The 27,875-nt window shown below is 61.7% G+C and overlaps 2 protein-coding genes across 11 annotated transcripts in view; both read left to right on the top strand.

The window, feature by feature from the left end:
- AGRN (agrin) overlaps nucleotides 1–12,938 on the top strand; it is a 32,126-nt gene extending 19,188 nt beyond the window's left edge. Inside the window, exons 8-39 of one of the 3 annotated variants that reach the window (XM_081488147.1) lie at nucleotides 722–940; nucleotides 1,015–1,209; nucleotides 1,301–1,501; nucleotides 1,584–1,732; nucleotides 1,819–1,924; nucleotides 2,625–2,741; nucleotides 2,824–2,988; nucleotides 3,144–3,287; nucleotides 3,394–3,518; nucleotides 3,609–3,714; nucleotides 3,807–4,139; nucleotides 4,219–4,356; nucleotides 4,813–4,940; nucleotides 5,080–5,194; nucleotides 5,273–5,392; nucleotides 5,584–5,931; nucleotides 6,049–6,241; nucleotides 6,350–6,565; nucleotides 7,032–7,261; nucleotides 7,349–7,483; nucleotides 7,581–7,677; nucleotides 7,780–7,944; nucleotides 8,060–8,171; nucleotides 8,378–8,389; nucleotides 8,630–8,746; nucleotides 8,903–9,095; nucleotides 9,175–9,262; nucleotides 9,427–9,450; nucleotides 10,049–10,081; nucleotides 10,367–10,591; nucleotides 11,058–11,161; nucleotides 11,515–12,938. In XM_081488147.1, the coding sequence (XP_081344273.1) occupies nucleotides 722–940; nucleotides 1,015–1,209; nucleotides 1,301–1,501; nucleotides 1,584–1,732; nucleotides 1,819–1,924; nucleotides 2,625–2,741; nucleotides 2,824–2,988; nucleotides 3,144–3,287; nucleotides 3,394–3,518; nucleotides 3,609–3,714; nucleotides 3,807–4,139; nucleotides 4,219–4,356; nucleotides 4,813–4,940; nucleotides 5,080–5,194; nucleotides 5,273–5,392; nucleotides 5,584–5,931; nucleotides 6,049–6,241; nucleotides 6,350–6,565; nucleotides 7,032–7,261; nucleotides 7,349–7,483; nucleotides 7,581–7,677; nucleotides 7,780–7,944; nucleotides 8,060–8,171; nucleotides 8,378–8,389; nucleotides 8,630–8,746; nucleotides 8,903–9,095; nucleotides 9,175–9,262; nucleotides 9,427–9,450; nucleotides 10,049–10,081; nucleotides 10,367–10,591; nucleotides 11,058–11,161; nucleotides 11,515–11,672 (4,811 nt within the window). In that variant the 3' untranslated portion in view covers nucleotides 11,673–12,938. The remainder of the gene's footprint in view (nucleotides 1–721; nucleotides 941–1,014; nucleotides 1,210–1,300; nucleotides 1,502–1,583; nucleotides 1,733–1,818; nucleotides 1,925–2,624; nucleotides 2,742–2,823; nucleotides 2,989–3,143; nucleotides 3,288–3,393; nucleotides 3,519–3,608; nucleotides 3,715–3,806; nucleotides 4,140–4,218; nucleotides 4,357–4,812; nucleotides 4,941–5,079; nucleotides 5,195–5,272; nucleotides 5,393–5,583; nucleotides 5,932–6,048; nucleotides 6,242–6,349; nucleotides 6,566–7,031; nucleotides 7,262–7,348; nucleotides 7,484–7,580; nucleotides 7,678–7,779; nucleotides 7,945–8,059; nucleotides 8,172–8,377; nucleotides 8,390–8,629; nucleotides 8,747–8,902; nucleotides 9,096–9,174; nucleotides 9,263–9,426; nucleotides 9,451–10,048; nucleotides 10,082–10,366; nucleotides 10,592–11,057; nucleotides 11,162–11,514) is intronic. The other 2 variants (XM_081488149.1, XM_081488148.1) reach the window with 2 other exon arrangements.
- A 1,602-nt stretch (nucleotides 12,939–14,540) lies between these two features.
- Nucleotides 14,541–27,114, top strand: LOC145505618 (tyrosine-protein phosphatase non-receptor type 11-like). Of its 8 annotated transcripts, none has more exons than XR_014053156.1 (15): nucleotides 14,541–14,585; nucleotides 20,596–20,718; nucleotides 21,720–21,917; nucleotides 22,604–22,790; nucleotides 22,861–22,980; nucleotides 23,182–23,295; nucleotides 23,448–23,544; nucleotides 23,758–23,837; nucleotides 24,170–24,325; nucleotides 24,534–24,665; nucleotides 25,354–25,508; nucleotides 25,615–25,682; nucleotides 25,833–25,944; nucleotides 26,054–26,151; nucleotides 26,307–27,114. XR_014053156.1 is itself a non-coding variant. In XM_081488154.1 (14 exons), the coding sequence occupies exons 1-14, from the start codon at nucleotides 14,572–14,574 to the stop codon at nucleotides 26,359–26,361; spliced, it is 1,845 nt and encodes a 614-aa protein (XP_081344280.1). In that variant the 5' UTR covers nucleotides 14,541–14,571; the 3' UTR covers nucleotides 26,362–27,114. The 8 variants fall into 8 exon arrangements, 5 of the variants coding, with proteins under 5 accessions (XP_081344280.1, XP_081344281.1, XP_081344283.1 ...); XR_014053157.1 differs by having other exon boundaries at nucleotides 25,833–25,920; XR_014053159.1 differs by lacking the exon at nucleotides 23,182–23,295 and having other exon boundaries at nucleotides 25,833–25,920.
- Nucleotides 27,115–27,875: the final 761 nt, after the last annotated feature.

Below are 27,875 nucleotides of genomic sequence, written 5' to 3' on the forward strand. Positions count from 1 at the left end.
GGGCCAGGAATGGGCAGAGAGAGCGTGTCCTGCGTGCACTGGGGCTTTGCCCACCTCTCACTCCGTCCCCGTCAGTTGGTCTGTCCATCTTTCTGGTCTCTCTTTCTGCGTCTGTATCCTCTCCTCTGCCCTCCCTTCCCTCTTGGCTCCACCTCTTGTGTCTTCCAGCCTGACCTGCTGGCAGGATGAGGTACCGCGCCTGCCGCCAGGAGCCCACAGCCCGAGGTCTGCCCCCCGCGCGGCAGGGGGGGGGTGGCTCGCTGCTGCCTGGCCTTGTGGTCCTCAGAGCAAGTGGACAGACACCTCCTCCCCCGTGTGGCCCTGGGTGTGGCTCTGGGTTGCAGACTCCTCCACCCACAGAGACTCCCCCCTGTACATGCATGGGTCCCAGGGCTGTGTCAAGGGTCAGTGGCCTAAGTGGGCTAGTAAACCTGGCCCTCCCATACCCCACTGAGGTCAGTCAAGAAAGTCCTGTGTTAGAGGCCAGCCCCATCCCACACTCATACAGGGGCCCAGGGCCATTTGGGTCTGTGTCCCTGTCCATGTCTCTCCTGTGTCTGTCCCTTTCTCTGCTGTGTCCTGTGCATCTGGTCCTTTTCCTGGTCCACTCTTCCTCCACCATCCCCACCCTGGGTGGGGGTCTGCTGCGTGGGGCTAGGGGCTTTGTGCATTGCCTAGGAGAGCAGGTGGACACCTTGCTGAGTGCCCATGTCCTCCCCAGACCAGCCCCCATCCCCATGCCGTGGGGTGCAGTGTCCATTTGGGGCGACGTGTGCTGTGAAGAATGGGGAAGCTGAGTGTGCGTGTCGGCAGGCGTGTTCAGGCATCTATGACCCTGTGTGTGGCAGTGATGGCATCACGTATGGCAGTGCATGCGAACTGGAAGCTACAGCCTGTGCCCTTGGGCGGGAGATCCGAGTGGCTCGCCGAGGACCCTGTGGTCAGTGGTGGATAAGTGGGCCTGGTTGTGGGGAGGCTGTCCCTGTCACCATGGTGATGGAGTCTTCTCCCCAGACCGCTGTGGGCAGTGCCGCTTTGGAGCCCTGTGTGAAGCTGAGACCGGGCGCTGTGTGTGCCCCTCCGAATGTGTGGCCTCAGCCCAACCTGTGTGTGGCTCTGACGGGCGCACGTATGCCAGTGAATGTGAACTACATGTCCACGCCTGCACAAGCCAGATCAGTCTGCACGTGGCCTCAGCTGGTCCTTGCCGTGAGTGGAGCTGGGTACACCTGGTGGGTTGTGGTCCCGTGCCTCCTTCATTTGGTATCCACTGACCCGCTTCTGGCTCTGCCTTCTTTAGAGATCTGCGGAGACACAGTGTGCGCCTTTGGGGCTGTGTGCTCAGCAGGGCGGTGCGTGTGTCCTCGGTGTGAGCGCCCTCCACCCGGCCCCGTGTGTGGCAGTGATGGAGTGACCTACAGCAGTTCATGTGAGCTCCGTGAGGCTGCCTGTCAGCAGCAGACACAGATCGAGGAGGCCCGGGCGGGGCCGTGTGAGCAGGGTACGCTGGTGGGAAGCTGGGGTGGGCTGCTAGGCACCAGCCTCGGCCGGGACCCCAAGGTAACCTAATTTCCTCCCCGTAGCCGAGTGCGGCTCTGGAGGCTCGGGCTCGGGAGAGGACAGCGAGTGTGAGCCTGAGCTGTGCCGACAGCGAGGTGGTATCTGGGATGAGGACTCAGAGGATGGGCCCTGTGTCTGCGGCTTCAGCTGCCAGGGCGTCCTGAGGAGCCCGGTGAGCAACCCCCCCAACCCGGCTCTGATTGGGCAGTGAGGCAGGGGCCATGGCCGCCCACACCTACCCTGACGCTGTTCCTCCAGGTGTGCGGCTCAGATGGAGTCACCTACCATACCGAGTGTGAGCTGAAGAAGGCCAGGTGTGAATCACAGCCAGAGCTGTATGTCGTGGCCCAGGGAGCCTGCCGTGGTGAGTGAGCGTGTGGGCGTGTTCGGCCGCATGCAGGCACATGTGTGCATGCTTAAAGGTACATGTGCCCATGGGTGTGAGGGAAGTGGGAGTCTGTGTCTTGTTCGAAGTTGTGTGTGTGCTGTGGTGGGTGTGTGTGAACATGTGTGTTGTATTTAAAGTGTGCGGTTTTGGTGCATATCTGTATTCATGCAGCTGTGGTGTGTGGACGTGTGTGCCTGCTGGTCAGCAAGTGTTCGCTGAGCACATGCTGTGTGCGAGGGCAGCAGTGAACCAGTGAAACGCACCCATTAGGCACATTCTCTTGTGGGAGGAGACCGATGGTGACCAGCGGTTGTATCTTTGTGCATGCACAAGTGCTCCTGTGTGTGTCTTCATGCGAGGGATGTGCTGAGTGTGTGTCCTGCCACCTTGCAAAGGCTCACTAATCTGAGTGTGGCTCTGGTTGTATGCGTCTGCACAGGGCTTCACATCCAGGATCTGTGGTGTCTGATGTATTGCTGGTCCTTTGCATATAGACATTCTCCTTCTTGTATGTTGTATGAGATTCTCACCTGTGAACCTAGCTGCAGTCCAGAGGCCCCAGTAGGAACTGGCATCCGGAGGGCTGAGTGGTGATGGCTGGGGAGGTTGAGGCAGAGTGGTCACAGCCAGGTTGGGCATCCAGTCCTGGCACCTAAACCCCCGCCCCTCCCTGCAGGTCCCACTTTGGCCCCGTTGCCACCTGTGATTCCCCTGCACTGTGCTCAGACCCCCTATGGTTGCTGCCAGGACAACATCACTGTTGCCCGGGGTGTGGGCCTGGCTGGCTGCCCCAGTGAGTACCCGAGCTCAGCCCTGACCCGCAGCCATGCAGAGCCATGCAACTGCAGTGACCCTGTCTTGCCCTGGTCTTGCAGGCTCATGCCAGTGTAACCCACATGGCTCCTACGGCGGCACCTGTGACCCAGTCACGGGTCAGTGCTCCTGCCGCCCGGGCGTGGGGGGCCTCAAGTGTGACCGCTGTGAGCCTGGCTTCTGGAACTTCCGTGGTATCGTCACTGATGGCCGGAGCGGCTGTACCCGTGAGTGACAGGGCCCATAGTCAGTCCCTAGCTGAATGCTCCTGCCTGTCCACCCTGTCCCTGTGTCCCTTGTCCCACCTGGCAGGAGCTGGGTCAGGCTGCGGAGCCCATGGAGAAGCCAGGACAGACCTCAGCCTCCTCCCCCTGCCTCCCAGCCTGCAGCTGTGACCCCCGGGGTGCTGTGCGGGACGACTGTGAGCAGATGACTGGGCTATGCTCCTGTAAGCCTGGGGTGGCTGGGCCCAAGTGTGGGCAGTGTCCAGATGGCCGTGCCCTGGGCCCTGCTGGCTGTGAAACAGGTGAGGACCAGATCTGACACTGCCCCAGGCCCCTTTGCTGGGGAGTAGATCTGTCATAGGGATGGGGCCTCCTGAGCCAGCGGACTCTCCTGTGTCTGTGCTCCAGACTCTTCAGCACCCACGACCTGTGCTGAGATGCTTTGTGAATTTGGGGCATCCTGTGTGGAGGAGGCTGGCTCTGCCTACTGCGTGTGCCCAACACCCACCTGTCCAGGGGCCGATGCTACCAAGGTGAGGGATGGGGAATGTGGAGGGTGGCGGGAGTGGGGCGGGCCCTGCGGGCCCTACCCCTACCCTCTGCATCTTTGCCCTGTGCCTCAGGTCTGCGGGTCAGATGGAGTCACTTATGGCAACGAGTGCCAGCTGAGGACCATTGCCTGCCGCCAGGGCTTGGAGATCTCTATCCAGAGCTTCGGCCCCTGCCAGGGTGAGGCCTTACCCACTGCCCCAGACTGACCAGGAAGGCCTGACTGTGCTCTGACCCTGGGCCCTGCCACCTGGGTTCTCCTCTCCTCGCAGAAGGCATCACTTCTGGTCCCCGTCTGACATCCGCATCTGTGGCCACCTCAGCACTTGACCTGAACAAGGCACCATTGCCGCCCCCCAGCGCCTTGCCCCTGGCTCCCAGCAGTACCCGCCACAGCCAGCCCACTTCTCAAGCTTCATCACAACCTTGGACCATAGCCAGCATCCCCAGGACCACCGCAAGACCAGTGCTGACCATGCCTCCCATGGCCCCCTCCCCGGCAGCCAGCCTCGTCACCTCTGCCTTCGGCGAATCTGGCAGCACTGATGGAAGCGGTGACGAGGAGCTGAGCGGTGACTTGGAGGCCAGTGGGGCTGGCTCAGGAGGTGAGCATGGGCTCTGGGACCTGGGGGCAGGGCCCAGGAGGGCTGCACCTGAAGCTGGGCTCACACTGTACCTCCCCAGGACTTGAGTCCCTGGAAAGAGACAGTGCTGGGACCCCTGGTCCACCCATGGAAAGGGCTTCCTGCTACAACTCGCCTATGGGCTGCTGCTCAGATGGCAAGACACCCTCCCTGGATGCAGAGGGCTCTAACTGTCCTGGTGAGTAGGGTGCCAGGGGCCGGGGTGGAGCGTGAGGCGTGGCCTAGCCATGGCTAGAGACGCCATCTCTCCTCCCAGGCCACAGGCCTGCCCAGCAGGTGGGCAGCCAGGGTTTGTGGTCTTCTGATTTTATTAATGGCACACATGTGCCAGTGGTCCTGGGGATTCAGCACAAGCACGTATATGTGTGTTCTCGACCCCTGCACACACGTGGGTGCCCAGGACCCCATGGCTAACATGTTTTTCCTGTTGCAAGCTGGCCTGGGGCACTGCTCCAAGGAGTCTGCCTGGTAACCAAAGCCAGCCCTGCCCTGGGGTCCCCACTAACCTCATGCCCATCTGACTAACCGCCACCTGCCCTGCACCCTGCGTGGCTTGCTGCTGGGGCCTATGCCCATGGCTGGTTCAGAAGCCAGGCAGGTGCCAGGCAGGACCTCACTGGCCCCTCCTCTGCAGCCACCAAGGCATTCCAGGGTGTGCTGGAGCTCGAGGGGGTCGAAGGGCAAGAACTGTTCTACACACCGGAGATGGCAGACCCCAAGTCTGAGCTGTTTGGGGAGACTGCCAGGAGCATTGAAAGCGCAGTAAGTGTGGGGCTGGGGCTGCAGCCCTGCCAAGCCACCAGCCTTTCTCCAGGACAGACCCAAGAGAAGCGCTGGGGGGGTGAGCCCCCACCTCCAGCTGGGGCAGCCTCCCAGAGCCTAACTCACTCCCCACCGATAGCTGGATGACCTCTTCCGGAACTCGGACGTTAAGAAGGACTTCCGAAGTGTCCGCCTACGGGACTTGGGGCCAGGCAGCTCGGTCCGGGCCATCGTGGAAGTGCACTTTGACCCTAGTGAGCCCCTGCCCTGGTCCCCCTGGGGGGTGGAGGGGCACCCTAGGCTCCACCATGCTCAGGGTTGCTCCTCCCCAGCCACAGCCTTCAGGGCGTCCGACGTGGGCCGGGCCCTGCTCCGGCAGCTCCAGGTGTCCAGGCGCAGGTCCCTGGGCGTGAGGCGGCCTCTGCAGGAACACGTGCGGTTCATGGACTTCGGTGAGTGTCTGGTCCAGCACTGCCATGGCTTGTTCCCTCCCCCTGCCCTGCCTGCCCTCGGGGGCCCCTGTTCCTTGAGGATCTTAATGGTGTCCCCTCCCCTCAGATTGTCCCCACCTTCCTGTACCCCCCACCCCCACACTGCCCGGAGACACTTCTCTTTCTGGGTCCTGATGGCATCCCCTCCCCAGACTGGTTTCCTGCATTCTTCACGGGAGCCACCCCAGCTGCAGCCACAGCCAGAGCCACCACGGTGGCCCGCCTGCCACCTTCAGCTGCATCCCCTTGGGCCCACTATCCCAGTCACACAAGCCGGCCTGTCAGCAGGACCACATCTCCCCCAACCACGCGCCAGCCCCCCACAACTGCCCCTAGTCGTGTGCCTGGACGCCGTCCCCTGCCCCCAGGCACCCAGCAGCCCCGAAGGCCCTGTGACTCCCAGCCCTGCCTCCATGGGGGGACCTGCCAAGACCAGGGCTCGGGTGCAGACTTCACCTGCAGCTGCCCAGCAGGCACAGGGGGTGCCGTCTGTGAGAAGGGTAAGGTCTTCCATGCCAGAGAGGGGCAGGGAGGCAGAGGGAGCCAGGGTGGCGTGAGGGGCGAGTTGGACTTTGTGGCCCCCATGCCCTCCACTGGCCCCTCCCTGTCTCCTGCAGCCCTGTACCCCTCCGTGCCAGCCTTCGGGGGCCACTCCTTCCTGGCCTTTCCCACCCTCCGTGCCTACCACACCCTGCGCCTGGCGCTCGAGTTCCGGGCGCTGGAGCCCCAGGGCCTGCTGCTCTACAATGGCAATGCCCGGGGCAAGGACTTCCTGGGACTGGCGCTGTTGGGAGGCCGTGTGCAGTTCAGGTGGGTGGCGGGTGGTGGGGGTCAGGGATGGGGGTGAGGGGTGGGGGACAGGGCCAGGCAGTGGTCCTGGCTCCATTTGGCTGTCCTGAGCGCCTGCTCCTGCCCCAGGTTCGACACAGGCTCAGGGCCCGCGGTGCTGACCAGCTCCGTGCCCGTGCAGCCTGGCCGGTGGCATCGCCTGGAGCTGTCTCGGCACTGGCGCCAAGGCACTCTCTCCGTGGACGGTGAGACTCCTGTTCTGGGCCAGAGCCCCAGTGGTACTGACGGTCTCAACCTGGACACTGACCTTTTCGTGGGTGGCGTCCCTGAGGATCAGGCTTCCACGTGAGCATGGAGGAGGGTGGGGTGGCCCCAACCACAGACCCCCCAACCTTGGCTCTGATCCCCAGCTCTTGAGGGTGGCTGGCATCCAGTAGATCCAAGCTCCCTGTAGGATAACACAGGGGTGGAAGGATGGGCGTGGACATTCACTGTGACCCTGGCCTCAACTCCAACCCTTGACGGTGACCCTGATTCTGTCCTGATCCTGAGGACCCAGCTGCAGTGTGACCACCAAGGAGGGGCTGGGCTGGCCTTGACCTTCAGTCCCATCACTTGACTCTCAACCCAGCCCCCTCCTGATTCTGTCCTGTTTGTGGGACTGCCCATCTTGTGAGCACTGGGGTAGGGGATGGAGATGGGGAGCAGCCCAGACTTGGGGTCCCGACTGCATGAGAAACACCACTGTCATAGTTGGCAGTGAGAGAGGATGCCTCCGGTCTCTGACCCCTGCCCCTCATCTTGGTGGCAGGGTGCTAGAGCGGACCTCTGTCAGCGTCGGTCTTAGGGGCTGTATTCGCTTGCTGGACGTCAACAATCAGCGGCTGGAACTGAGCAGCTGGCCAGAGTCTGCGACTCGAAGCTCCAGAGTGGGCGAGTGCGGGGACGACCCCTGTCTGCCTAGCCCCTGCCTTGGAGGGGCCCCTTGCCAGGCCCTGGAGGCGGGCAGGTTCCACTGTCAGTGCCCACCCGGCCGCTTTGGTGAGGGCAAGATGGGGCTGGGTGCTGGGGGCTGTGTGTCTGTGGGCAGGGCTCAGGCCTCCTGGAACCCATCCTGCCTCCATCCAGGGCCGACCTGTGCCGACGAGAAGGACCCTTGTCAGCCAAACCCCTGCCATGGAGCAGCCCCCTGCCACGTGCTGCCCCAGGGAGAGGCCAAGTGCGAGTGCCCGCATGGCCGGGAGGGCAGCCTCTGCCAGACAGGTGGGGGCAGCGGTGCTCAGGGCAGGGAGGGTGGGAGGTGAGGAGGCTCCAGGAGTCAAAGCCTAGAACCCTGTGTGACCCTCTCCTGTCCTCACAGTCTCAGAGCCGGAGGACAACCAGCCCTTCCTGGCTGACTTCAGCAGCTTCTCCTACTTGGAACTGAAAGGCCTGCACACCTTTGAGCGGGACCTGGGGTCAGTGGGCAGAGGGGTGGAAGAAGGGAAGCACCCCTGAACCCCCATCCAGCTGTCAAGTGAGGGGCATCAGGTCACCCGCCTGCCCTCCCGTGGCCCCAGGGAGAAGATGGCGCTGGAGGTGGTGTTCCTGGCTCGGAGCCCAAGCGGCCTGCTCCTCTATAATGGACAGAAGACGGACGGCAAGGGTGACTTTGTGTCACTGGCGCTGCACAATGGCCTCCTGGAGTTCCGCTATGACCTGGGCAAGGGGGCAGCAGTCATCAGGTGGGCGGGGGGCGCTGCAGGGGGCTGGACTGGGCCCGTGCTCAGTGTTCCTGGGGCCCCTGACGGGTAGACCATCAGAGCCCACAGTCTGTTCACGGCACCTGTTCTTCTCCAGGAGCAAGGAGCCGGTGGCCCTCGGTGCCTGGACCAGGGTCTCCCTGGAGCGAAATGGACGCAAAGGAGCCATGCGAGTTGGTGATGGGCCCCGCGTGCTGGGAGAGTCCCCGGTGAGTCAGTGTCTCCTGGGCCACCCCCCTGCTCCCCGCCTCCCTCTTCCTCCCGGGAGGCGTGCAGCCCCCGCCCCACGGCTGGCGCTCACTGGACTGTTTTCTCTCCCCTCTGTCCTGGGCCTCTGTCTGTGTCTCCTCTCTGCTCCCACTGCTCTCTGGCCCTTGCTCTGCAACCCCCACCCTGCTCGCTCTTCGGATGTCAGAAATCCCGCAAGGTACCGTCTCTTCTCATCCTGCTCATCCATCTCATCCATCTTCTGCCGCCTCCGCCCCTAGAGTAGCTCCTTCCCCACTAAGCCCCCACATCGCGGCCACATCTGTGTGATTAACTGCCTCCACCATGCTGGAGGGCACGGGGTGGGTCACCACAGGCGGGTGGGCCCTGGTCTGGGGCTCACATCCTGTTCCTGCTGGTGGGTAGGCTTCACCGCCCCTTACCCTGCACCTCCCCACAGGTGCCACACACCGTTCTCAACCTAAAGGAGCCGCTCTTTGTTGGGGGGGCCCCTGACTTCAGCAAGCTGGCCCGAGCAGCCGCTGTGTCCTCTGGCTTTGATGGAGCCATCCAGCTGGTATGTACGGCAGGAGAGGGGCCCTGGGGAGCCCAGGGTTGGGGGGGTGGCGATGCCCTGGTACAGTCTCAAGGAAGGGCCCATCCCAGAGGGGGCCTCTGTCCTCTGGGCCGGAGGCTGCAGGCAGGACAGAAGCTGTCACGCCTCACTCCCCAGGTCTCCCTGAACGGCCGCCAACTGCTGACTCGTGAGCACGTGGTGCGGGCCGTGGACGTCTCGTCCTTTGCAGACCACCCTTGTACCCAGGCCAAGGGTCAGCCTTGCCTCCACGGGGCTTCCTGTCTCCCCCGCGAGGCCTCCTATGAGTGCCTGTGTCCTGGGGGCTTCTCAGGGCTGCACTGTGAGAAGGGTGAGTGCTGCCCACGTGGGCCGAGGCTGGACATGGGAGGGAGCCTGCCAGAGGCTGTGCTCACCTCGCTGTCTCTCAGGCTTGATTGAGAAGTCAGCTGGGGACCTGGATGCACTGGCCTTTGATGGACGGACCTACATCGAGTACCTCAACGCTGTGACCGAGAGGTAGTATGTCTCCTGGAGCCAGGCACCCCTCAACCCTCCGTCCCATCTGCCCAGCTGTACAGGACCATATGCATGACACTCCACACCTGCCGCTGCTCTGAACCCACCTCTGCCTCTCTTCCACCCTCCTTCCTTCTCACTGTCTCTGTCTCTTTGTTTCCAAGCGAACTGACCAATGAGATCCCAGCGTAAGTAGCCCCACCTCCACTGTCACCAATAGTCCACTTCCTGGTCCTCTGCTCCTCTCCCTCCTGGCAGCACATCCCGAGTGCTAGGGCAGAACTTTCCATCCCCAGTGGAGAAGGATGGGGGTTTGTGGGGTGCTGCACGGGGCTCAGTTTCCTAGCTTGGAAGTAGGGAATCACCCTTTCCGGGATGTTTGTTGGATGCCAGTCTCCCCCTCAACCCCTGCAGCCAAGCCCTTTCCCCACAGGGCACCACACGGTGTGCAAGCATGTGCACATGCACATGTGTGGGGGCCCATCCAGGGCTCTCTCCCAGTCAGGGGCCCTCGGTCGCTAGTCCATGCCACGTGTCAGAGCTCTTCCCTCTGCACCTGGCCTGGGCCATGCCCACCAGCTCTGTGTCTGCCCATGTATGTGCACGTGTGTCACTGCCAGGGCTCTGGGGTGGGTGGGGCCAGTGTTTCTCCACGGATGTTTGCTCCTCCACCTTCCACTGATGAAGAGGGGGTGTGGGGAGGGCTGCTGCTGGGTCCTGCCCCACCTTGCGCTGTAGCCTGTCTGCCCCCCTGCTCACCTGCCTCCCTCTCTTCCTGCTTCTAAGCCCTGAAACTCTGGATTCCGGGGCCCATCCCAGGTGAGCAGTGGCCCCTGGCCCCTGCTGTCTGCCCACTGCCTTCCCATCTCCCCAAGCATCTCTGTCGATCTCTCCCTCTGTCTGTCCACTTCACTTCTCTGATCGCTGACCTGGCCCCACCATCTGTCTCTCGTCCCACTGGCCGTGTCCACCACCTGCCCACTGAGCTGCTCTGGTGGCATCATTGCCCTTATGGCCTCTGGAGTCATACCCCTCACCTTCCTCCCTCCCCTGCCCCATCCCCACCACCTTCCCAGAGGTCCTGACCAGCCCTCTGCCCACTAGTGAGAAGGCACTCCAGAGCAACCACTTTGAGCTAAGCCTGCGCACTGAGGCCACACAGGGGCTGGTGCTGTGGAGTGGCAAGGCCACAGAGCGGGCTGACTACATCGCACTGGCCATCGTGGACGGACGGCTGCAGCTGGCTTATGACCTGGGCTCCCAGCCCGTGGTGCTGCGCTCCACCGTACCAGTCAATACCAACCGCTGGTTGCGGGTCAGGGCACACAGGTCAGCAGGGAGCCCGGGGCCACCAAGAATAGCAGCGGGTGGTGTCTGGACTTGCCCGGCCAGGGCATGCTTGGCCACTCGTGGCCAGGGTAGGAGTTTGGTGTGTGTGTCGGGGGGGAGGGGTGGTAGGTAGGGCTGGTGGTGGCCCAATCTGAGGTCACTGCCAATGAGGAGGGAGGGACAAGAGGGTACAGGAGAAGCAATGATGGCCAAGAAACCCCTGATTTCAAAGGGGAGTCCCTGCTCTGCCCAGATGCTGATCTGAATCTGGCTGCCCCTCCAGCAATGCTTTTCTCACAGGAGGTCCCCCTGCCCTTGGCTACCAGGTGCTCTCCTGGGGTTGGTGCCGTTCCATCGTGGCCCCCAGGGTGACACTGGGTAACAGTCCCCAGGGTGTGGTGTTGGGACAAAAGGGATGGGGGTCAGGATCTGGAGCCCTGATGGCCTCCCTCCACCCACGCCCCAGGAAACAGAGGGAAGGTTCCCTTCAGGTGGGCAATGAGGCCCCTGTGACTGGCTCCTCCCCGCTGGGGGCCACGCAGCTGGACACAGATGGAGCCCTGTGGCTGGGTGAGTGATTGTGGGGGAGGCCAGGGGAGGGGCAGCCAAGGGTCTCTGAGGGACAGGTTCCGCCCCCTGGGGCTGGCAATTAAGAGGGGCACTGTATCAGCCCCATCCAGGACAGTGGGCGGGCTGGCTGGGCTGGGGTTGGGGTGGGGTCCTCCCCTCCTGTCTTAGCCCCTGCTGTAGCCAGAATAGGGTGGGGCCAGGAAGCTGGAGCATACCTGCTGGTCACCTGGTCCCCCCAGGGCACTGACAGGCCTCTGGCAACTCACCTAGTCATTTAGCCCTTCTGCCCGCCAGTGCCCGACGTGCCCATCACTGAGTCACGGCCTGGTGACCTTTCCTCTGTCTTCCTGCAGGTGGCCTGGAGAAGCTGCCCACGGGCCAGGCCCTGCCCAAAGCCTATGGCACAGGCTTCGTGGGCTGCCTGCGGGACGTGGTGGTGGGCCAGCGCCCACTGCACCTGCTGGAGGACGCCATCACCAAGCCAGAGCTTCGGCCCTGCCCTGCCCTGTGAGCCACGCTGCAGCCGCTGCCCACCCTGTTGTAATTATTTTCTATTTTTGTAAACTTGTTGCTTTTTTGATATGATTTTCTTGCCTATGTGACGGCCGGAGGGACTGCTGGCACGGCCTCCCTCCTAACGAGGCAGGCAAGCTGCAGAGACGGACTTGGTGCCGAGGGACTCTCAGGGTCAGGAGGGTAACTCGGCACATGGAGGACTTGGCTCACTCAGCAGCCTTGGGATGCGACCCTCTGCCTCAGGACACTGTGTCCTGGCCTCTCAGGCTGTCCGTGCACAGTGTCTACTTGTGCTGGTCCCTGTGTTCTCCAGCCTGTCGGCAAACCTTGCATATACACGTTGCCCACATTCCCTCTGGCGAGGCCTGTCCCTAGAGCAGCAAGGTGCTGTGGGGTTTGGAGGGGCCCTTCCTCTGTGTAGGCCTGGGGCCTTTCTGGATTCCAGCTGAGCCGCCCCTCCTCCCTGCCTGTGCTGGGTGGGGCCAGCCTCACCAGGGCCTGCTGAGCCCGGGCCTCATGTGCCAACCCTGTGAAACAATGTCATTGTTGGGGCCATGCTAGCCCCTCCCTCCAGCTGTGCCCACCCATCCCAGGGCACTGGAGAGCAGAGGCCAAGCCCAGGCCTGTTCAGGGCACCCTGGCCCACGGCTGGCCCTGCCCATCCACCCAGCCACCCTGGATGTGGCTGTGACCCCTTCCCACCACCCAAGTCCCTGTGAGGAGCCCTGAGAAGGAGCAGGGCCACTTGTGACATGGTGGACTGCTTGCTTTTGGCCAGCATTCCCTCTCAAGGATGCATGTCCAGACATGGCCACCAACCGCAGAGTCTTTAGGTATGGATTTTATTTGACACCTGGGGTGGTGGGGCTGTTGTCTTTCCTGTCCTGGCCTGAGGACAGCTGAGGACACCACATAGAAAACCTTCTGTCCAGTTCTGGGGTGAGGAGTGGTTGTCCTTACCCAAAAGTGACCAGGAGTAGGCTGGGTGTCTTACCAAGGCCAAGAGGCAGGTGCAGGGGTGGCAGAGACGGCTGCAAAGCCAGAAATGCCTTAAACTGCAATGTTAGGTCTCATCTGGTCCCATCCCCCCAGCTGCCACACCTCTCGTGGTGGGGGTGACAACCCTAACTCTCCTACAGCCTCTCTCACAGCCAGGCCTGGGCTGTCAGGCTCAGAGGCTGGAGGAGCCTTATATGTCCTGTTACTAACTCCAACCTGTGTCTGTGTCAATCACCGTGAAATAAAGTCTGAACACTTTCAACAGGTGCTTGTGTGTGTCCACACCAGTTCCACTCCCCTCAGCCCCACCTGGCCCTACGCTCTCCCACCTGGCTGGTTTCTGTCCTGAGAGCGCCATGATGCTCAGCTTCATGGTGGCGTGCAGGCTTCAACCTCCTTTAGGTGGCTCTGGATGGAGGACAGGTGCTGGGTTGGGGGCTGCTTTTGGCAAGGAGACCCTGTGCAGTGAGTGCACACACTGTTGTGCATGGTGCTGGCCAGGTGGGTCCATGAGGCCTGCACCCCAGGTAGCCTCCTTAGGGATGGCAGGTCCTGCCATGTGTGCATGTGTATGCAAGTTTGCACACATATCTGCCTACATCTGTGTGTCTGTGACTGCAGGGTGGGAAGGGGGCCTGTGAGGACAGCAGGTTGGCTATACTAAGGGTAAAGGGGGCTTGTAGGGGAGTCAGGATGGGGTGGGGGGAACGCTGGTCAGTGGGGATGGGGTGGGCCTGTGCTGAGCTGGACATGGGATGGAGAAGACTGACTGAGGTGCTGAAGCACCTGCGGGGGCCTTCCTGCGGCATCTGGAGTGGCTAGGTTTGAGAAGCTGAGGCCACCTGAATGGAATCCACCAGGTAGAGGGGAGTCTGGCCTGAGGCCAGGCACACTGGGGAGTAGATGGCTCTGCTTGGTGCTGAATGAGGGGAGAAGAGACCTCCATGCTGGGAGGACCAGGAATGGGTGCTCTGGGAGCTGATGCTTCCAGGAGGGGCTTTCAGGGCAACCAGTGCTGAGGGTGCAGGGCCTTCAAAGTTGTCAGGAGCATAAGGAGGAAGAGCTCAGGGTGGGGATTTGGGATCGGGGTTGCAAGCAGCAGAAGGTTCCAAGCCATGGTGTGGTGTACCACTCCTGACAAGGGGAGGGGGTGGGGTGCTGGGCAGGCCCTGAGGCTCCTAATGGGGATCCCAAAGTTAGGAGCTCTAGGCAAGGAAGGGTGGAGCCCCCACGCGGTTGGCCAGTGGGCCCCGGGGACAATCAGACCTGGCAGGGGCATCTGTAACAGGAATAAAGGCCTGGCGGTCAAAGAGGTGTCAGCATCGGATAGGAAGAGTGGCAGAGGTGGGAGAAGGGAACTTAGGGAACTTAGAACGGAACTTAGCAGCCCAACTTAGGACTGGGTAAGAGGAAAGGACCCAGTTATCAGGTGGGCTCCCACCTCCGCCCCAGGGTCCTCTCCGGTACACTGGGCGGGTGGGGCCTGTTCCGCCCGCTTCTCTAGCTCCCAGCCCCTCCCTCCAGGGTTGGGGAGTGCAGCCCCTCCCCCCTCAGAACAGAGGCGGAGCCAGAAAGGTTCTTGGAAGGAAAGCACCCCAACGAGGCACTTTCCGTGCCGCTCTGGCCAGGGCCACCTGGCGCCTGTGCCCTCTGAGCCTGTGACATGGTGTGAACTCCTTGTCCTGAAGCTCGGAGCGACCTTAGGAACTAGTGCTATTAACCCAACCTGCCAGCAAGGGCTCAGCTCCTTTAAGGGAGATATGGAGGGGCGGTACCTCTAGGTGGGCGTGGCTCCTCGGACGGGGCGGGTCTCGGTGGGCGGGGCTATGATGGGCGGGTCCCTCTGGGTAGGCGGGGCCCCCTCAGAGCTGCCAGAGAGCTGGAGCCCAGCAGACATGACCTCGCGCAGGTGAGCCTAGCCACCCGGTGGCCTGACGCTGGACCCCACCACATGGGCTTCGGGCCGACGGGTGCGGACAGGGGGTGTGGGAGAGATGCGACCCGGGACGTCTCCTGCTCCTGACCGGTGGCCCCCAGGCCTGACCTTCTGGCGTGTCATCTCCACATGTGACCTGTGACATCTCCACAGCCAGGCCCAGATGCCTGGGTCCCGGTACAGTGAGGCCCAGCCTCACCCTGGCCGGTGGAAAGGACTCTTTCAACCTGGGGCTGGGCCTGGGTGGAGGTCAGAGGTTCCCTGACCCCTGGGGAATGGATGGTGCTCTTGCATGGCAGCCGCTGGAGCCTAGAGTGGACAGCAGGTGTCCAGTCACTGACAGACCCTCTCTCTCTCACTCTCCTGGACTCCTTGCCTTCCTTTTGGCCACCAGAGGTGTTTTCCACCTGGGGGTCCGCCCTTCCCCAGTTTCAGGACTGGGAGCATCCTGGAAGCCCCTTGGCCTGCATGGTAGGCTCATCCCTTCCCAGGCTCTCCTAAGAGCCAGGTTTAGGGGCGAGATCCCTGGCAGCAGTGTGTGTGCAACCCGGGACAGGACGCAGCTCTGCCCCCATGAAGAGGAAAGGTGGGGCATGTGCAGGAAGGGGCACTTCCTGCCCTTTCTACCAGATCCCCACTCCCTGGTTGTGCACACACTCCTGTGAGCTCAGACTCTAGCTGGATGTGGATGTCAATGGGGAGCCTCACAGGTGTGAGATGCTTGTCACCACTTCCTAGCACTTGGTGCATCCAGAACACCTCTCTCTGGGGCTGGGTGAGGCTGGAGGTCACAGGAGGAATTGCCCTAAGACCCCGAGTGACTCCCTAGATCAGTGAGGGGCTGGACAAGATCAGATCTGTGGGTCCAAGGCAGTGCCTCAGTGGTGAGGGCCCTAGAATCCCTATAGGGTGTGTAGTGGGCCTGGCAAGGTGGCCTCTGGCAGGGCCAACAGCCCTCTAAGGCTCAGGAACAGTGGAAGTGAGTTGATCTCCAAGAACCTGTCAGCCTAGAGCCCTGTGGTTCCAAGATGCAACATCCAGCTGGAGCTCAGGGAGGAGGGCATTTGGGATCTGTTTGGAATGACCCTCAGGCTCCCCTGAGCCTCATTTCTTGGTCCCCCAGGCAAGTTCTGGTGCTCAGAAAAGGTCATGTCTGTGTCATGTTCATGTGACCCTGGGCCAGCCTGGGAAAGCCCCGGGTGGGGCTCTGCCTGCCCTTGCCAACCCTCCCGCCCCACCCTGTGATGACCATCTGGACTGTCACTCCTCTGACCCCGGGTCACTGCCCACAGCCCTATCAGGCCTGGGCAGGCCCAACCAAATTCCAAGCGAAACACATCCCCCCCCGTGCTCCCACCCAGCGGCCCCTTCCCGTTGCCCTGTGGTTTGTGGGTCAACGGGCATCACCATCGGCACCACTCGCCCCGGGACTCCGGCTGTGGGCAGGGCTGGGCTCAGGTCTTGCCTAGCACTGAGGTTTGATGTGTTGATATCGGTGCTTGGGAGGGGGCTGGGTCCTATGGGGGGCTACTGAGCCCCCTCGAGTTCCCCCTGTGTTCCAGGTTGGAGAGGAAAGCATGTTTCTGGTTAATTCAGTTCTGCATAGACAGGACAGGCCTGCATAAACAGGGATCAGGAGGGGCTAGGGGTAGGGAGATGGAGACAGACACTAACCATGCTCTGTGGTCCTCAGCCCTGGAGTTCCAGCCTGGGGCCCTCCCCTCTCTTCTGTGTATCTCCCATCATCCCAACAATGTCTATCCTGCAGGTACCGTGTATATAGCATGTCCACAGGCCATTCATGGAACTCCCAGGGTCCCAGGGTGTCCCATCTGATGAGACACCAAGGCCACACAGAAAGGTGGACCAGACACTGGCCAGTGGGTTCAGGCTGGGCTGTTCTTGGGTTCCTGAGCACCGACCAGACTCAGTTGGACCTTGAAGGGCCCAAGCTGTTTGACTCGGTGGGGAGCCCAGTATATCCTGCCCACCCCACCTGCCCCTCTCCCGGACCTGCCTGACCGTGTGACAAGGGCAGAACTGAGTCACCGACCTGCCACAGACCAGGGAGCCCTTCGACACAGAAGTGACCCTAGTGTGGAGATTGGAAATGGGACTTGCAGCTTCCCACCTCCTATCACCCCACAGCCAGGGCCGTGGCTGCAGCAACCTGCCGGACACCTGACTCCACCTCTTGGCCTGGTGGGGGTTGTGAAGCCTGCCTCAGCCTGGGGTTGCAGGCAAGCAGCAATGTGAGCTGCTGTGACTGCTCAGGATGCCCCTCCTCTGGGGATTTCCACATGACAGACCGCGGGCAGCTTGTGGGGAGGACAGAGGGACAGAAAGTATGAGCAAGAGTCCCCGAAAGGACAGTGTGTCCTTCGCCCTGCTCTGTGGCTTGGGTGTCCCTTCTACCCTTACCCCTACACTCTGGGCATCGCCCATCTTGAACTGGAGTTGGAGGCGGCTGGGGCCTCGGGGTGGGCATCTGGGACAAGATGTAGTTCAGCAGAGTTGGTGGCCCCAGGATGGGGGTCAGAAACCTTCCTCTGGATTCCAGTCCCCCCACCACCACCACACTGCAGTGTCTCTGGCAGCAGGAGGCCTTCACCCTTTTCCCTGTGGCCTGCTCTTCTGTGACTGGCCCTAGAATTCATCCTGCAGCAGCTCCTACCCCAGGAAACCTTCCCTGGCAGCCTCACCTGCTAGACTACTCAACCAAAACTGTCCCTCTAGAGCCAGCATGGGAGGGAGCTCAAGACTCCAGGCCCAAAACATGCCCAGGAAGTGACTGGCTGGCAGGATACCTCCCTCCCCCAGAGAGAGCCGAATGGGAGTGCTGGGTGGCCCGGGCAGGTCACCTGAGCTTCTGGGCCTCTCAGAACAAATACGTGGACCCTGGGGAGCCATGAAGGTCAGAACGAAGCCTGCCTTCCCTGTGATTCACATCTGGTGGTGAAGACATGGTGGGGGCTGGGGGACAGGTAAATGCAGAAGCCTGTACACACCTGCCTGCTTGCTGTTGCAGCTGTCACACGTGGAAGGAGGGGCAGAGATGCACCTGCAGTGCTGCAGGGTGGGGGCTGGGGTGCGTCTCTCAGGAAATGAATAGGGAGGGAGTATGAGCCATAGCCTGCAGGGCCAGCCAGAGGTGGCCAGATGAGGGATGAGGTTGGAGAACAGAGAGACGAACAACGAAATGGGAGGGTGTTTTCCAGTGGGGGGGCGGTGGTCCTTGAGGTGTGCAAGCATCCTGAAAGCCACACAGGGCCACTGACAAGGCTTACTCGGCTCTGATGTGACGTGTATTTTCTGAGAACCCGTCTGTCTTCCATGGCTCAGCCGGGAGTGGCCTGAAATCAATACTGCAGTCCAGGCAAGAGCCGGTGGGCACTCGTCCCAGGGGAGTGGAAGAAGTAGTTGGGTCTTGGGCGTTTGGAAGTCAGGACAAGAGGGTGCAGCATTGGGAGAGTGCTGGGGAGTTGAGGGCAGGGACCTGGGTAATGTCAGGCAGTGACTTTCTTCACTAAGTGAGGACTGTGTGGAACAGGGCCTCAGGGGCCTTGTCAGGACTTTTGAATCTTGGAAATGTCAAGACAGAGATGCTGTTACCTTTTCAGACAGAGATGCTGAAAAGGGTTGTGTCTGTGAGCTTGAAGCTCAGATGCCAGGTGGGGCTGGATCCCTGGTGTGTGGATGTGGAGACACATGGAGGGCACAGTGGGGAGTTTCCAACACCATGGGGTCAGAAGGAGGAGGGGGACCCAGGCCAGGTGAGGTGGGGAACTAGGAGAGTGTGGGGAACTCCCGAGTGGAGGTCGTGCTTCCTGGAGGAGACCTGACCACCAGCCCCAGGAGGCTGGAGGAGACCCTGAGAGCCCAGGGAAATTGGTCTGTGGGGACTCAGCGGCGTGGACCAGTGCAGGCCCATCCTTTCTGTGATGGTGGAAATGATTCTTTCCCACATGCAGTCAACAGCCTCCACTGGCCACACATGGCTTTCAGCAGTAAAATGTGGCCACTGTGACTCAGGAACTGGGATTATGATCATGCTGAGTTTTGATCCATTCACCTGCACACCCCACACCTGCCCTGGGCTGAGCATCAGACAGTGTGGTGTAGACTGAGCACAGATGGCTTGTTGGAGGAGTAAGGAAGCCACTGACGGTAGGGGCAAATGGAGAACAGGATGAGGCAGAGGAAGGGGCTGGAGGACCCAGGAGAGGTGTGAACTGACTCCCACTCCAGAAAGATCTCAATGGAGCAGGATGGTCTGGGGTCATCTGCAAGGACAGGACAGGATAGGGTCTGAACAGGGCACACCAGCCCCTGCCTCACTTGTGCCCAGGTTATGACTGCGAACAGCTGGATGGGCCCTGGAGGTAGCAGGTGGCAGAATTGGAGTCAGGGGCCCTGGTGTCACACTGGAGGCAGGACAGGGGGCAGGACTACCCTGGACACCGTGTGTCATCTGTGCAGTGAGCCAGGGACACACACCTCTGAAACAGAGGGCACAAGACCCTCCTGCAGTGACCTTTGGCACCCCTGTGGGAGACACACTGTTGCCAGTAGAAGTCCAGTTACTGTGTTACAGTGTCCCGCTGGGGGGTCGAGCCAGGTCCCTGCCCTGAGATGCTCTGGGGCCACCACATGAGTAGATTTAATCCCCGGCCCAGAAATTCTTGCCTTAACTGGATGAAAGAAGCCTCCCAGGTAAAAAAAACAATAGTTATGATCTCAGCATGGGCACCTGTGGAGCCCTGATGAGGGCCCCCGACCTGTCCCCCCATCTCATGGGGGCGACTGTGAAGGGTGGTCCCAGGGCAGCAGTGGGAGTGGGGCAGGGTTGAGCCCCTCTCAGCCTGGACCCCCAGCAGAATAAATGATGACTCTCTGGCCTTCCTGACCTGTTCCTGCCAGCCACCCAGCCCAACTCACCCACCACCCACCTTTGGTCCATTAATCATTCACTTCTGAATTCACGTATGTTTGTTGATACCCAGGCTCTGTTTTCTACCCTGGTGTACACACTGTGGAGAAGGCAATGGCAACCCACTCCAGTACTCTTGCCTGGAAAATCCCATGAACGGAGGAGCCTAGTAGGCTGCAGTCCATGGGGTCGCGAAGAGTCGGACACGACTGAGTGACTTCACTTTCACTTTTCACTTTCATGCATTGGAGAAGGAAATGGCAACCCACTCCAGTGTTCTTGCGAATGTTTTCAGCCCTTGTGGAACTTAAATCCTCCTGTAGGAGATAGACAAGCCAATAAATATGTAACATATGTCAGGATGGTTTTCAGTGCTATGAAGAACAATGAAGCAGACTAAGCATCCAAGAGTGAGGGGAGAGGGTCTCAGTCACGCAATGTGGGCCAGGAGTAGAGAACAGCTGGTACAGGGGGCCCTGTGGTGTATGGCCTTGTGTGGTGAGGGGCAGAGGCTGGTGGGCAGCAGCAGGTGGAGGGTGGACCTGGGCCTACGGGCTGTGCTCTTCTCCCAGGGGCGCTGCTCAAATGACTGACAAGGTCTGCCACGGTGCCTCGGGAGAGGGTGGTGGCAGGACAGAGAGGGGTGGAGAAGGTGGGAGGGGAGGGGCCACCATGGTCCGCTGCTGGGCTGTGAGGGGAGGAAGGGGGCTCTGGGTGGTCATGGGGGATCCCGAGTGCCTTTCGCCGAGCTGGGACGCCCGGTGGGCAGTGAGTGGAGGAGAGACGGCAGAGGGCTTGAGCTGAGGTTCCTGCTGGTGTCCTTCTGGGAGGGGAGGGTCTGCCCTGCCCACCTGCCACTGTGGGAAAGGTTCTGCCCATCTATGTCCCTGGCCGCTCCCAGCCTCACCTCCTTCCCCACAGACCCCAGACCCTGTGGTCACAGCCCAAGGATGGGGGTGGGCACAGGGCGGCCCCAGCGGGCATCATGGGTGTGGTCAGGATGGCCCAGTATCTCCCAGCTCTCTCACCAGCAGCTCTCCCTCTTCATTTCAGGTGGTTTCATCCCAACATCAGTGGAGTTGAAGCTGAGCAGCTACTCATGTCCAGTGGCCAGCACGGAAGCTTCCTGGCAAGACCCAGCAAGAGCTGCCCCGGAGGCTTCACACTGTCTGTCAGGTGGGTGGGTGGTGCAGGGTGGACAGGCCTGAAGCCTCAGCAGACCTCAAGGGGTGGGGACAACCTCAGCTGGGGGCACAGCAGGGGGTCAAGCTCCCTAGTCCTCCCAGAGGGCTGGTGGACAGCATTCTGAGCAGCAGAGACCTCTGCCCCTAGCAAGATCTGGGGGGCCTGGTGCTCCTGGCTACGTGGCCCCTGGGCAGGAGGGGCCGCTTAGACCTTCAGGGATGGCTCAGTGAGGTAGGCCCTGGTCAGTGAGACCCCCTTATTCCTCTGAGGGGCCTCAGTGGCCGTGATTGTACCCCCATCTGCTGGAGATGCCATTCACTGGAGATTTGGCCAGAGCCCTGAAAAGGCCAGTGTGTAGGGAGGATGGGCAGGAGGGGCCACGACCAGCAGAGTGGACAGCCGGACCCATGTCCGCCCTGCATGAGGCAGGTCAATCTAGGGTCTGGGGAGGGAGGTCTTCCAAAAGCACTCCAGGTTTTTCTGGGTTTTCTGCTAAACCTGAGGCAGCAGGTGGGACAAGTTCTCAGGGTAGGTTTTCCTCACCTGAGAGACAGGCATTCTGTTCTTACCTGGGGCTTCCCCAGCCACACTGGGCACCTGGGAGAAGCAGCCCAGCCCCTTGTCCTTCAGAGCCCCTGGGGAGGTGGTCTGGGGTGAGGCAAAGTCTGTCCTGAGAGGCTGCCCCAGCCTCAGCCACTAGGCCAAGGGAGAGTTAAGCCTGTGGTCGCCAAACCCAGTCCTGGCTGCTCCAGGGGAAATGGGGGCAGGGTGCCAGCCACCCAGGATGAGGCCTGGACACTGACTGGGCAGAGACCTGCAGAAGGGAGGGACCTGACCTTGACTGTGGCTGTTCCTGGCAGAGGGATGGCAGAGGCCAAGATGTCAGGACAGGAACACCCCCGGGGCTGTTCGGGAAGCTGAGCACTCATGGGAAGGAGGGTGGTTGGCGGGGCCAGTGGTCCTGATGGAGGCTGGTGCACTGGCCCTTCCAGGCGCCACGATGAGGTGACCCACATCAAGATCCAGAACACAGGTGACTACTACGATCTGTATGGAGGGGAGAAGTTCGCAACGCTGGCTGAGCTGGTGCAGCACTACACAGGCCAGCATGGGGGGCTGCTCCGAGAGCGTGGCGGGGCCCCTGTGGAGCTCCGGCACCCGCTGGGCTGCCAGGACCCCACGTCGGAACGGTGAGTGGCTGCATCTGCATCTGGCCAACATCTGTGTCCGCACTTGTGTGTGTGCGAGGGTCCAAGGGGCAGGGGTTGATGGGCATGGCCTCTGGATTTCTTCTGCCCCCAGGACTCAAGGTCAGGCTTGGGCACAACTGTGGCAGAGTGGAGGGAGCATAAAGCACTCCCTCCTCAGGGGTTTTGGCCTCAGTGCTCCAGGTCCCAGGCACCAGCCACAGGGTTGGATCCATGTGGAAGAGCTGCAGCCGGCCTCCCCTCTGCCCACCTGGCTGGTGACCTGGGGAGAGCATGTCTCCCAGCCTCAGTTTCCTGGCTGCACTGCAGAGGCCTGAGCCAGCGGCACCTGCTGAGGAAGCCGGTGGGGCTGGCCTAGGGAGACGGCCTGGCCCCCTCCTTGCTGAGGACTAGGCTGCCACCTGGTGGCCACCCTGGGGCCCTGCAGGGCCTGTGGGTCCCGCCTCCTGCCGCTTTCTGGGTTGGAGGAGGTTTGGAGGAAGCTTGCAGAAGGTGGGCAGGGCTGACTCAGGTTGGCCTGGGTGCAGGTGCTGCCCGGGCGCGCCAGGTCTGGGTGGGTATGTGTCTCTCTTGGTGTCTGTGCCTCAGAGACTTCAGCTACTCGTGGGTCTGTGGTCTTCACCTGGCCAGTCCAGGGCCTCTTTCTCACGTGTGCTGCCCTGGGCCAGGTGGTATCATGGGCATCTGTCTGGGAAGGAGGCTGAGAAGCTGCTGACAGAGAAAGGGCGTCCAGGCAGCTTCCTGGTTCGGGAGAGTCAGAGCAAACCTGGGGACTTTGTGCTGTCAGTACTCACGCAGCCGCTGGACAGGGCGGACCGCCAGCTGCGTGTCACCCACATCATGATCCACTTCCAGGTAAGAGGCGGGGAGGGGGGGTGTAGCTTGGGGAGGGGACAGCCATCAGGCCCTCACTGCCACCCCACAGCCAGATGGGAAGTACGACGTGGGAGGTGGTGAGCAGTTCGACACCCTTGGAGATCTGGTGGAGCGCTACAGGAAGAACCCCATGGTGGAGAGGTCAGGGGTTGTGGTGCATCTCCGGCAGGTATGTCCCCAGGCACCTGAACCTTGGGGTCTGACTGAGCTTCTCCCTCTGGGGGACAGGGGACTCTGGCATAGCCCCACCAGGGAAAAAGGGCACCAGGTAGTGCTGGGGCAGGGTGGCCGAAGGCAAGGGTGTGGGGGCCAGGGTGCTCTGGGGTCCACTGGGCCTTGCTAAGCTTGGACTCTAGCCTCTACCTGCCAGCCCCTCAAGGCCACAAGAATCAGCGCTGCAAGCATTGAGAGCCGTGTGCAGGAGCTCAGCGAGGCCACGGATGCCAGCGAGAAGGCCAAGCAGGGCTTCTGGGAGGAGTTCGAGGTGTCGGCCTGCTGCCCACTGCCCCCCCTCAGACTCCCGTCCTCTGGGCTGTGGCAAGGGCCAGCAGAGGGGTGTGGGTCAGGGGGTGTAGGGCGGGTGTTGAGGGCTCTGGGGAAAGGTCGGAGCCACAGGCTAAAGCCCCACTCCCCCAGATGCTGCAGCAGCAGGAATGCCGGCTCCTGTACCCCCGGAAGGAAGGCCAGCGGCCAGAGAACAAGCCCAAGAATCGATACAAGAACATCCTTCCCTGTGAGGCTGGGGCTGGGGTCACATGGGGACCAGGTCCTCACCCACCAAGTACAGGGCCCATCTGGCAGAGGGGTCCTGGGGGGTGGAGGCAGGGGTCGCTCCCCACCACTGGTGCAATGCCCTCTCTTGCCCCTTCGTCCTCTGCCTCTGCTCACCACAGGTCAGCGGGGATCCCTCTTCCCTGGAGACCTGAGCCACATCTTCCCTTCTCAGTTGATACCACTCGTGTCATCCTTCGTGATGTGGATGACAGAGTGCCTGGAGCTGACTACATCAATGCCAACTACATCAGGGTGGGTACTTGGCTTGCTGCACCTGTGGCCTACATGAATCAAACCTTGGTCACTCCATTCCCCATAATAATGAGCCTGGAGCTCCTGGAGTGGTCTGTGGACTTTGGAAAGACAATAGATACACAGGGAGGGTGCAGCAGTCTGCACTGGGTCCTCAGAGGGGCCAATCCAGAAACTGCTGGATTAAATATTGGTCCTAAGCCCCTCCCACCCTCCATGGACTGTGTGTGAGCCACTTGGGCTACTTTGCATATCATTTGCATCAACTTGAATTGGTCCTCTGGCACTTTAATTCCTGAAAACAGCAGGCAGCTGACCCCACCTCCTTTCAGAGTGACCCAGAAGAGAAGCCAGGCCATGGACTGGGCAAGGTGTACATCGCCACCCAGGGCTGTCTGCCGACTACAGTGGCTGCTTTCTGGGCCATGGTGCATCAGGAGAACACGCGTGTCATTGTCATGACCACCAGGGAGGTGGAGCGAGGCCGGGTAGGAGCTCCGGCTCATGTTACTCCCCTCTCCTGCCGTGTGCCCCACTGGACATGTGCTGGTGCTGGCCCAGCTTTGCTTCTTCAGTCTTAGAGATGCTGGGGCACAGCGAGGGCCCTGGAGAGACCCCATGTGTGCCCCTCAGGGAGGAGGGGCATGGGTGCTGGTAGTCTTCCAGCATGGCTGATGCCATGCCCCCACCCCCCAGAACAAGTGTTTCCGATACTGGCCAGAGCTGCACGACAGCCAAGAGTACGGCCTCCTGCATGTGTGCAACATGGCTGAGCACTGGGCCCAGGGCTATTGTGTGCGGGAGCTGCAGGTGTGGAGGCCAGACCAGGTGAGCCTGAAGGGCCTCGGGAGCTGTGGGACCAGGGTGACGTGCTCGGGAAGTCCCCAGGTCTGCGCTGGGCTGGCTCAGCCTCCACCCAACTCCACTGGCTTTGGTGGCTTCCACATCGCTCAACCCAGTGGGCAAAGTCCTGGCCTGGGCCCTGCTGGACAGTGATCCCAGTCAGGCAAGTTCCCAGCCCAGCTGTCTGGCTCCAGGGTGGCCTCACACCCATATAGGCCTCTCCCTCCAGTTCCTCCCTGGGCATCTCAGTACCTTCAGCCTTCTTTGTATGCCATTGGTGCCTGTTCCTCTCCCAGGCACATTTCCCTCCTGGCCAGTTCCCTTTGATAACCACCAGGGCTCCTGCAAGCCTCTGCATTTGGCCCTTCCTAAATAGAATTCACTTCCTGGAAGCTGCTCCTCTCCAAGACCGTCTTTCTTCCTTTCCCCAGGCACCTGAGCTGCCTGGGGCCATCTGCAGGTCCTCCAAGCCCTGAATCCCGTCTTTTCCTCCCACTCCCTCCTGCTGTGTCTGGGCCCTGCTGGTCACTCCTTCCGGCAAACCCCGCTGGGCCACGCCCTGTCTCTCCCCAGTTCAGTCCCTGTGCCCCTCCCAACCAAGGGTCACAGCAGCCCGAGGCCCTTGGGACAGCCCAGACCTCCCAGCTGGCACTCACCAGCCCGCCCTGCCCAGGAGGAGTCGCCGCACACAGTGAAGCACTACCAGTACTTCGGTTGGCCGGACCACGGCGTCCCGGCCGAGCCCACTGGCGTCCTTAGCTTCCTGGATGAGGTGAACCGAGCCCAGAGCAGCATGCCGGGGGCCGGACCCATGGTAGTCCATTGCAGGTGCGACCGGGGACAGGGCGGGGCCAGTGGTACAGGTGCGACCGGGGAAGGGGCCACGGCTCTGTCCTGTCAACCGGCCACAGGCCTCCTTGGTCCGTTCCAACAGCGCTGGCATCGGACGCACTGGCACCATCATTGTGATTGACATCCTGGTGGACGTCATTCGCAGGCAGGGTGAGCCGCCCCAGTCAGGCCCCGCCCCCACGTAGCCCCGCCCCCGGCACTTGCCGGCCCCGCCCATTGTATCTAGCCATCCCACCTTCGCCCTGCCGGCCCCGCTCTTCCCTGTCGGCCCCGCTTCGCCCTGAGCACACTCCTCCCCAGGGTTAGGCTGCGACATCGACGTCACCAAGACGATTCAGCTGGTGCGGCGGCAGCGCTCGGGGATGGTGCAGACCGAGGCGCAGTACAAGTTCGTATACCTGGCGCTGCAGCGGTACATCCAGGGCGAGCAGCTGCGCCTCCGCGAGCCGGTGGGGGCGGGGCCGGGCCGGGGCGGAGCCTGCGCAGGCATCACCATGGTGACCAGCGGCCCCTCCCCTCAGCGCGAGCTGCCAGAGGAGCGCGGCTCGCTGAAACTGGGCGTCTCGCCCGCCGACCCCGGCACTAGCCCCGGACCCGCGCCGTCCCGGGCGCCGGAGGCGTGAGTGGGGACTGTGGAGGGCGGAGTCCCGGCCGGGGGCGGGGGAGGCGGGGACAGGGAGGCCTCGGGGGAGGGGCCCTGGCTTGGGGGCGTGACCGAGTCGAGGGGGCGGGATCGCGGGCGGGCCCCAGTCGAACTCTTGTCTCCGCCCGCAGGACCCGGGAGGCCTCCCGCCACGAGTATGAGAACCTGCAAGGCCTAGAGCCGTGAAGGCCCCTCGTGCGCGTGCCCCGAGGGGAGCCATGCAAGAAGGCTGGAGCCCAGCAAGGCCGGCCTCCGCGTTCCTCCAAAGGACTGTTTAGGATTGTGCAGACAGGCGCCCAGCTCTGAGCGCCGCGGAGTTGGGGTGGGGATGTGGGTGGGGTCCCGGGTCTGCCCCTCAGACCCTCCTTGACCAGGTCTGCACGCCCAGAAATGCTGAGGGGCGGGCAGGAGATCCAGTGGCCCTGGTCCTCCTGGAGGAGGGGAGGCAGAGCTGCAGGGCTGCAGTTTGACTCAGTTTGGGAGGTCATCAGTGACCACCTGCACGTTGCGGTGAAGACATATGTGTGCTACATGTCTAAGGGTCAATCTGTATGTGGGACACGAGACCAGCAAGTGAGTGCCAGTTTGTTCACCAGCGTTTGTGACCCTCTCCCTGCTTTCTGAGTGACCCCGCCCCTTCAGAGTTGCTTCTCAGCCCTGCCTACAGCAGTGGTCTAGGCTGTGGCCTGGCAGTGGCTCAATCCTGCCACGTCCAGACCTAACCCAGACTGTCACATTGCAGTCATGCGTAGATAATGCTTGTAGAATGAGGGAATATATGACGTGTTCATCTGACCACAGCAAGGAGGGCGAGGCTCCATGAGAGCATGACTCGTTTGTGACGATGCAATGTCACTGGCTTGTGGTCCACACTGGCATCCTCCCATTATGGATGGCTCTGTGACTTTCTGGTCTCCTCAGTAAAATGCCTTCTTCTCAGTTCTGCATCTTTGCTGGGGCTTGGAGAAAGGGTGCCTGTGGTTCACCATGACTGGGCCCAGTTCCCCAGGGTCTTTCTGAGCCAGAAGAACAGCTGGTTGGACCAGGAAGTCCTGGGCTTTGGGGTGAGGGATGAGGAGGCTGAGATCTATGCAAGTCAGAACCGGCTTGGCCTCTCTTTGTCATGCCAGCCTGGTGGTGCAGGATTCCTGGACTGATAGCAGTACTGGGTGGGGGAGGGGTGGAGTGGCAGGACTCCTGCCCGTTCCCCAGGATGCTCGCTTCACCAGCCAGGTCTGGCCCTCCTCTGCTGGAGGAACCCGGGGCCTGTAGATTGTCAGGACACGCTGGTTGTTGCCACCTCCGCTTCTGTGCACCCTTGAGCCTTGGTTCCCAGGGGTCATGAGGTCCTGTAGCCCTCCACTCAGGGCTCTGGGCAGGGCTGTGGGACCATGACTTCTGGGGGTTGCAGCCTGTTGTGACCACAGTGAGGGTGGGAAGGAGGACTCTGGATGAGGCCAAGGCCCCATCCCGGTACCCCCTGCCCCAGGTGCTCCTGGCCCTCCCTATCTTCCTCAGGTAGCCTCACAGCCCCAGGAGGCAGCCAAGCCCAGAACCACTCCAGCCCATCCACAACCCAGGCAGGACTGGAGTTGGACCCCCTAGAACTTGGGCCACACACGCTAGGGGCTGCTGGGAGTCCAGTCCGGGAGGTGTCCTTTGGATTGAGAATCTTTGTGGAAGGAGCAGACTGGACTTTT

The sequence above is a fragment of the Giraffa tippelskirchi genome, chromosome 5, assembly GCF_054371585.1.
Source record: "Giraffa tippelskirchi isolate mGirTip1 chromosome 5, T2T-mGirTip1v1.2.pri, whole genome shotgun sequence".
NCBI lineage: Eukaryota > Metazoa > Chordata > Mammalia > Artiodactyla > Giraffidae > Giraffa > Giraffa tippelskirchi.

What these genes read in the sequence shown, in the direction of transcription:
- LOC145505618 (XM_081488154.1), top strand. An exon ending in CAGGACCCCACGTCGGAACG is followed by an intron (nt 21,918 to 22,603) that starts GTGAGTGGCTGC and finishes GCCCTGGGCCAG; the next exon opens with GTGGTATCATGGGCATCTGT. An exon ending in GCTTCTGGGAGGAGTTCGAG is followed by an intron (nt 23,296 to 23,447) that starts GTGTCGGCCTGC and finishes CCACTCCCCCAG; the next exon opens with ATGCTGCAGCAGCAGGAATG.